At 50.2% G+C, this 8,701-nt stretch overlaps 2 protein-coding genes across 2 annotated transcripts in view; one reads left to right on the forward strand and one right to left on the reverse strand.

The window, feature by feature from the left end:
* Positions 1-31: 31 nt before the first annotated feature.
* msl2b (MSL complex subunit 2b) lies at positions 32-4,166 on the forward strand. The gene is made up of 2 exons (XM_083529165.1): positions 32-1,258; positions 1,682-4,166. The coding sequence occupies exons 1-2, from the start codon at positions 1,117-1,119 to the stop codon at positions 3,337-3,339; spliced, it is 1,800 nt and encodes a 599-aa protein (XP_083385291.1). The 5' UTR covers positions 32-1,116; the 3' UTR covers positions 3,340-4,166.
* A 659-nt stretch (positions 4,167-4,825) lies between these two features.
* The window catches only part of tnfsf10 (TNF superfamily member 10), a 5,960-nt gene continuing 2,084 nt past the window's right edge, over positions 4,826-8,701 (reverse strand). The window contains exons 4-5 of the mRNA XM_083529166.1: positions 6,728-6,847; positions 4,826-6,056 (exon numbers count right to left, since the gene is read on the reverse strand). Of these exons, the coding sequence (XP_083385292.1) occupies positions 5,602-6,056; positions 6,728-6,847 (575 nt within the window). The 3' untranslated portion in view covers positions 4,826-5,601. The remainder of the gene's footprint in view (positions 6,057-6,727; positions 6,848-8,701) is intronic.

An 8,701-nucleotide genomic window follows, 5' to 3' on the forward strand; every position in this document is an offset into this window, starting at 1 on the left:
TTCGTGTTAATGTAACCATGGGAAACCGGTCGGTCGCGAAAGTCGGCTCTGTGCTCGCGAGAGCTGCAGTGAGTTCTCGCGAGACTGGGCCACAGCGCCCCCTCCCTGTGCTATGCGGAGAGAGAAGGGAGGAGAAGCGCTTAGCGTTAGCAGCTTTTCAAACACAAACACATTTCTGAGTCTCTGGATCGGATTTTCTCCCGCAGGAGTTCGGACGCGGCCCGGGGACGCTTTTACGCTCCTTTTCCCCGGATTGAGTGCGTGATTGCGGCTGGAAAAAGCGGGAGCCGAGGGAAAGGAGCTGAGGGAAGAAAGCGGCCTGTTTTGTTCCTGATCTCGGAGCCGCAGTTCGCTCGCGCGCCCGGTTCTGTACATCTCCCCGTTTTTTGTTTTTTTCCCCCTTCTGCCCTCACAGGGTGCCGGTGCGCGCTGTGATTCGGTCCGCGGTGCTGCTGCTTACTGAGCGGAACCAATTTTCGGCGTTTCAGGAGAACTTGGAGGAGAAGCGGCCTGGTTTGTTTTTGCAACCGCGGCGCCATGAACAATAACACACACCGCGCTTAACGGCTTCATCCGCCTCCGCTCCACGGTGTGTTCCGCACAGACCTCAGCTGGACTGCGGGAAGTCCCCCGGAGCGCGCGTGTGTGTGTGTGTGTGTGTGTAAATCTGTTTACAGGACCAGGAGGTGGTGTGGGTTCGGAGCTCCGGTTCTGCTTCACCGTGTGACTTCCTGCGCGGTGTGTAGGCGCGCGCTCTCTCCGCTCCTCACCGCGGATGTGTGTGTGGTGTATTTGGGACGCAGACGGAGCGCGTGCACGATATTTCTCCGGGATGAGGATCATTTGTGGCTGTATCCTGCCATGGAAGCGGGAGCGCGCGTGCACGGCGTAACGGCGGCGGACGCGCTGTGTGTGGAGGAGACACGCCGCATCACGCCGCACGTCTGAACTGTTCGCGTGTACACGTGCATTTAACTCAGGGATCGTGCACTGCGCGATTATTCACACTGAGCTCATCAACAGTGTCACGTCACGTCACTGACTGTGTGTGTGTGTGTGTGTGTGTGTGTCCGGATCCTGACCCCCCCTCCCCTCCCCTCCCCCTCCTGTGCGGACATGAACCCGGTAAACGCCACGGCTCTGTTCGTGTCCGCGTGCCGCTCGGTGCTGCTGTGCGACCCCCAGGACCCTCAGGCTCTGTCTGAGCTCCACAGACTGCTGCCATTCTTCAGACAGTCTCTGTCCTGCCTGGTGTGCGGTACGTGTCCACTTCCGGTCTCTGCTCCGCTCTTTCATCTAACACCGCCGACCACTGCACGCGCCCTGTCTACAAATCACTGCACGTCTGTCTGTGTGCGCATGTGTCTGTATCTGTGTTTGTGTGTGCATGCGTGTGTCTGTGTGCATGTCTGTGTATCTGTGTGCGTGTGTGTATGCATGTGTGTCTCTGTGTGCGTGTCTTTGTGTGTGCGCGTGTAATCCGATGTTTGTTGTGTGATCTGATGTGATTAGACTACAGAGTAAATGAAGTGGAGCAGCAGCCTGTTGGAGTTGGTGTGGGGATTATTGCACCACAGCGCCCTCTATTGGTGGCCCCATGCAGCTGCTGCACTCTGTTCTACAGTAGAGAGATTTCTCTCCAGTTTCTGTGTCATTTTTGTCTCGTGTGTTTCTCCTGCAGGGAATCTGCTCCAGAATCCGATCGCTCCAACCAACTCCTCGTGCCAGCATTATGTCTGCAAAGCGTGCAAGGGGAAGAAGATGATGATGAAGCCGTCGTGCAGTTGGTGTAAAGACTACGAGCAGTTTGAGGAGAACAGGCAACTGTGTATTCTGGTGGACTGCTACAGGAAGTTGTGTGAATACATCGCAGGTTCTCCTCTCGCCAAGCTTATTTCCAGTGAAGTGGGCGGAGATCCCGACATTCTGGCTCTGCTTAATGAGGGTCTCTCATCTGAGCACACAGGAGGAGACGAGGGTTTCCTTCTAAACCTGCCGCAGCGCTCTCCCGATCCCTCGAGCTCGAACACTCCTCCTGAAGATCTCCAGTCCCTGTGTTTGACTGAGATCAAGCAGCAGCCGCCGAGCCCGCTGGGAGTAAACGGTCTTCGGGACTGTAACGGGCTGAGCAACATGGACGAGCTGACGAGCGGCTTGCCCTCGCCACACACCAGTGTCTCGGTGGAGGTCGGCAGCGAGATGGTGAAGCAGGAGGACTTCAGCAGTGAGATTCCGGTGTGTGAAGTCGTGGCAACGGCCGAAGAAGAGCTCTGTCACCCCAGCATGGATATGTGTGAGTTTGGAGAGGATATTAAACATGCAGGTGGAACTCTCTTACTGAGCGTGGAGGAGGTGCTAAGGACTCTGGAGCCCGATCCCATTCCTCAGGTGGGGTGTTCCACTATTCTCCAGCCGAGCCTCAGTGCTTCAGGGAATATAAATGGACCCTTTGGATGTTCTGCTGCCTCGGCTGACTCTTCCCGACCGCTTCCCTCGCTTCCCCTCGACTCTGCAGGGGTGTTAGTTCCTCAGCATCCTCATCACAACCCACAGCCGTCCTCTGGAATTTCCTGTTCCGCTGTAACTCCGAAAGTTCCACGCTCTAACCGCAAGCGCTCACGCTCTGAGAGTGACAGTGAGAAGATCCAGCCCCTGCCTATCTCCACCATCATCAGAGGGCCGGCTCTTGGTGCCTCGGTCCCCGTTACTATAAAGTGTGAACCTAAAGCTCTGACGCTCACCACACCCAACATGACCGCCGTCCTGAACGGTGGAGGACTTCCCAAAGTGGGCAAAGCTCTTATCGTGCCCAATAAACCCGTCAAGAAGAGCATTGAGCAGCACGGACCCAAAAAGGCGTACGCAAAGTCCAAACAGAGCGCCCCGAAAACAAAAGACAAGACGAAAGAGCGACTGGTGAGTAATCCGCTGGTGCCGGGGAGTCCCACCAAGGTGGTGTACAAGAAAGTGCAGGAGAAGAAGGGCTGTAAATGTGGCAGGGCCACCCAAAACCCAAGTGTTCTTACATGTCGGGGTCAGCGCTGCCCCTGCTACTCCAACCGCAAGGCCTGTCTGGACTGCATATGCCGCGGCTGCCAGAACTCCTACATGGCCAACGGCGAGAAGAAACTGGAAGCGTTCGCGGTGCCGGAGAAAGCCCTGGAGCAGACGAGGCTCACGCTGGGCATCAACCTCACCAGCATCGCCATGAAGAACCCCGGCGGCGGCGGGACCCCCGGTGCGCTGAACGTCACCTCGGCGGCAGGTTCGCCAATGGCCTCGTTCCTGTCGGCCGGGCCTCACGAGGACGAGGCGTTGGACATGAGGTTTGACTGTTGAGCCGTGCACAAAGCTCTTATCGTCGTGAGAACCCTTATTCCTTATTCCAGCCCGGCTCGCTCACGTTCCCGAGACGAGCCAGCGGAGTCGTCAATAAGGCAGCTACTGTGATTCTGTTCCAGTTCATGTTATTGAATTAGACGTTGCTGAAGCCTGTGCCTATAAATCACTTGTAACATTTTTCTTTTTTTTTTTATTATTTTATTGTCTTACACGCTATTGTGACTCGAGAGTCATGTTACTGTAAGCGGATGGAATTCTGTTGTTTTTTTTCCATTTCAGTACAAGTGATCTATACAGCATGAACTTTAGCAAGCAGATGCCTGACCTCGTTGTTGAGGGTCATGTTATGTGGATTTGTGGATGATTTTCAGTTTGTAGGCTAGAAGACGAGACCTGTTGGATGAAATGGTACCTGCTACGTCAGTAGAGACTGGTTGTATTTATAAGCTTTTTTGTACACCGACTTATGAAACCCGATTTCAAATGACATTTTATGATATTTTTTAAGTTACATTAACAACATTTGCAGTATTTATTGGGCATCACTTAACATAGATCACAGGCCAGCTAGGGCTTCATCAGGATTTCTACAGATGCAATTCACTGAGATGCAGTATGTTCGGTTTCTGTCTAAATTATGTTGCAGTCCTGTTTGTGCTAGTTTTTGCTGTCTATAAAACTTTTTTTTTTCTTTTGGGCATTTAAATACCTGTAATATAAATGTAACATATTTCCACAAAAAAAATCAAAACCTGAGTCTTGTCTTTGTTCTCTTTCTTCAAATGAATGAAAAGGAGTGTAAAGGAGTATAAATTCCCCTGAAACAGTTTTCCGTTTCTTTAAGGTTTGATGTTTGTGTGTAACACCACGAGAGGGCAGCAGAGAGTCGGGGGCAGGCATGCTCACTATTGAAGGTGAGCGCGGACACGTCACCATTTCTTGAATCCAGGTGAAGAATCAAATATTTATTCCAGATTAATTTCTATGACGAGGCATTTTATTTACAGTGCCCTTTTCTGTACACACATTACAAACCTGAGTGTAGAGTCGAGCTTTTTTATTTGACAGAAAGAACGCCTTTTGCTGCCTCTCTGCTTGTTCTACTTTTACTTATGCACATGTGGAACATCTGGTTTGTGGCTGCAGGCATGTGAGGGAGCAGAACCCGTAACATTGACCCTGATGTTTACCTCCTGACCTCAGTTCCTTTTACTCTGCAGCTTGTTTTGCAGAGTGAGAGACTGAGCATGCTCACGTCTCCCACGTCAACACAGGCCTGAGGGAAGCTGAGTCACGGGGGAAAGTCCCTCATGCAACGTACGCAGTTTTATTGTCCAGTATTTATGATGAAGTTACATGTAAAACCTTGCGGACTCTTGCAAACTCAAAAGATTACATTCTTAAACAACGAAAACATTTCTTTTCCTGATGTTGTGCAACCGATTCCTTTCACAGTCCAGGATCTTTTACACAAAACTCAAACTCCAGACGTCCCAGAGACTTTATTCAGTGTCACATTTCATTAAAAAGGATGAATAAATGTACAGAGCTGATTCTCAGGTTTGACTTGTACAAATTCTGATTAATTTTCATGATTCTGTTTTTATTCAATCATAAATTACATGAACATCAAAGCAGTGATGAAGCTGAAAGTTCATGACAAAGTCGTTTATAAAAAAAAAAACCAGTTTGAACACGAAGAAGAAAAAAAGATTATCCAGAACTTTCCTCATGTCTTTGTTTTGCTTCTGAATTCAACAGAAAAAAACTGTACAGATCGACGACACGCTGCTGTGATGAAACACCACCAGTGATGTTGCTGCTGAATCAAACCTCAGTGTGGTTCCTCAGTCTGCTGTGAAATATCGTCTGGTACTTGCAGGTTTTGATGTGAAGATACAGAGTAGGAATTTTCTCTCTGTCTGCAGGACACAAAACTTCAGTTGTCTCAGTGAGCAGACGTTGTGATCCCCAACGTCCTGCTGAGCATTTTTCTGTTCCTGCATCTCGAACAGACTCAGCTCCATCTCTGACGCTCTGTAGGTTTCTGACTCCCTCGTGGGGTTTTTATATATTTTTTCTAATAAAGTGAAGCCGAACTCACCCACGTCTCCGAGATCTCATCAGTGCGAGTCTGGTGAACTCGCTCAGCACACATATACAGACGATTTAATCTCTCACATCGTTCCAAGGAGATCTCAGTAAAAAAGCCGAGTCCTGTTCTGTTTCTCTGAAACAGGAGCGTGGAGAGTCTTGGACCTAGCTGACCAGAAACGCACCAAAAAAACTCGACTTCTCGTCCATTTCGATGGTGCTCACGTTACTGACGGTTACGAACAGGCGGTCTCCGCCTGCGAGCTGGAAAAGCCCCGCCTGGTAGATGGAGTAGAGGCCAAACTCAGCGTCCCGAGACCAGCAGGTCGTCCTCGCGTTCTTCATCAGGAGGATGGGCACCGGATAAGAACCCACCTTTTTATAGACATACTGAAGCATCGGCTTTCCCCGGGCCGCACCCTCGTCTTTCTCCTCTTCCTCCTCTTCCTCTTCTTCTATCAACATGTGCTTGAAGTACGTCTGAGAATAAATGTAGTAGAGTCCAGCTTGCGGCACCACCAGCTCTCCGTCGTTCAGTTCCACGTTCTGGAGGAACGCCAGGCCTTTCTCGGATTCCCACGACTGGATTTTTTGGCCATACACCTTCCTGTTGGAGGCACCTACAGCGGCAGGGCCAGAGAGAGGGGGATTATGGGGTTGTGTTGGCTAGAAAAGCACCATTGTTTCATAGTTTGGCAGCAAAGACGAAAGAGATGCAAGTTTCAAAAGCCAGTTTCAAGTTCCACAGCAGCCTTTTTTTATTTCCCTCACAATCTACAGCAACTATAATCAAACTGTGTGTTTTTGTGACAGCAGTTTATAGAACACACACACACACACACACACACACACACACACACACACACACACATACATACAAACAAAAGAACCATGTTAGCTCTCTGAACAGAGATGATTTACAGACAACCAGTGCTGTTTACAAAACCCTGCGCTCGCCAGCGTCTTCCTGATGGTGCGTCATAAACTCTGGGATTTGTGTGGACTTTGCTTCCAGAAATCTACAACCTGCTGCCTGGACCACATGATGAAACACCCGCTTTATTGTTGTATTTAATTAGAGATGGATTAGATGTGTGGAGAGAAGACAAGGTGCTCAGTGGTAAAGATGTTGGACTTTGTATCGGAAGGTTGTGAGTTTAAATCCCGCTAAGCTGGGCCCCTAAGCAAGGCCCTCAGGCCTCAACTACTCATTAGTATAACATTTTGTAATAATTGTATGCCACTGTGGAAGAAGGTTTGACCAAATGCTGTAAATGTGTGTCTGATGTACCTCCGATCTCCCGGTCTGAGTCTGGCGTGTAACTGCCTGTAACGTGAGCAGCGATCTTGGGCCTTGGGACGGCGTCCTGGTCCTGAATCACCAACGATGGAAGAACTCGCGACACTTCATCTAGAAGAGAAAATGATTTCATCTCGTGTTTCTAAATAAATGAATGTTTCTTTTAGCATGAACACTTTAGGACTTTGTACTGAACTCTGACCTCAACACTACAGTGAATACTACTCACACGCTATTCACACGCCACTCACACACTACACACGCCACTCACGCTATTCACACGCCACTCACACGCTACTCACACACCACTCACGCTACTCACACACCACTCGCTACTTACACGCCACTCACACGCTACTCACACACCACACACGCCACTCACGCTACTCACACACCACTCACGCTACTCACACACCACTCGCTACTTACACACCACTCACACGATACTCACACACCACTCACGCTACTCACACACCACTCGCTTCTTACACACCACTCACGCTACTCACACACCACTCACGCTACTCACACACCACTCGCTACTTACACACCACTCACACGATACTCACACACCACTCACGCTACTCACACACCACTCGCTACTTACACACCACTCACGCTACTCACACACCACTCACGCTACTCACACACCACTCGCTACTTACACACCACTCACACGATACTCACACACCACTCACGCTACTCACACACCACTCGCTACTTACACACCACTCACGCTACTCACACACCACTCGCTACTTACACACCACTCACGCTACTCACACACCACTCACGCTACTCACACACCACTCGCTACTTACACACCACTCACACGATACTCACACACCACTCACGCTACTCACACACCACTCGCTACTTACACACCACTCACACGATACTCACACACCACTCACGCTACTCACACACCACTCACGCTACTCACACACCACTCGCTACTTACACACCACTCACGCTACTCACACACTACACACACTACTCACACACCACTCACACACTACTCACACACCACTCGCTACTTACACACCACTCACACGATACTCACACACCACTCACGCTACTCACACACCACTCACGCTACTCACACACCACTCACGCTACTCACACACCACTCGCTACTTACACACCACTCACGCTACTCACACACTACACACACTACTCACACACCACTCACACACTACTCACACACCACTCGCTACTTACACACCACTCACACGATACTCACACACCACTCACACGCTACTCACACACCACTCACGCTACTCACACACCACTCCCTACTTACACACCACTCACGCTACTCACACACTACTCACACACCACTCACACACCACTCACACACTACTCACACACTACTCACACACCACTCGCTACTTACACACCACTCACACGATACTCACACACCACTCACACACTACTCACACACCACTCGCTACTCACACACCACTCACGCTACTCACACACCACTCACGCTACTCACACACCACTCACGCTACTCACACACCACACACCACTCACGCTACTCACACACCACTCACGCTACTCACACACTACACACACTACTCACACACTACTCTCATGCCACTCACACACCACTCACACTACTCACACACCACTCACGCTACTCACACACTACACACACTACTCACACACTACACACACTACTCACACACTACACACGCTACTCACACACCACTCACGCTACTCACACACCACTCACGCTACTTACACACCACTCACGCTACTCACACACCACTCACACTACTCACACACTACACACGCTACTCACACACCACTCACGCTACTCACACACTACTCTCATGCCACTCACACACCACTCACACTACTCACACACCACTCACGCTACTCACACACCACTCACACACTACACACGCTACTCACACACCACTCACGCTACTCACACACTACACACACTACTCACTCACT

Source organism: Silurus aristotelis (genome assembly GCF_946808225.1).
Source record: "Silurus aristotelis genome assembly, chromosome: 25".
Taxonomy (NCBI): domain Eukaryota; kingdom Metazoa; phylum Chordata; class Actinopteri; order Siluriformes; family Siluridae; genus Silurus; species Silurus aristotelis.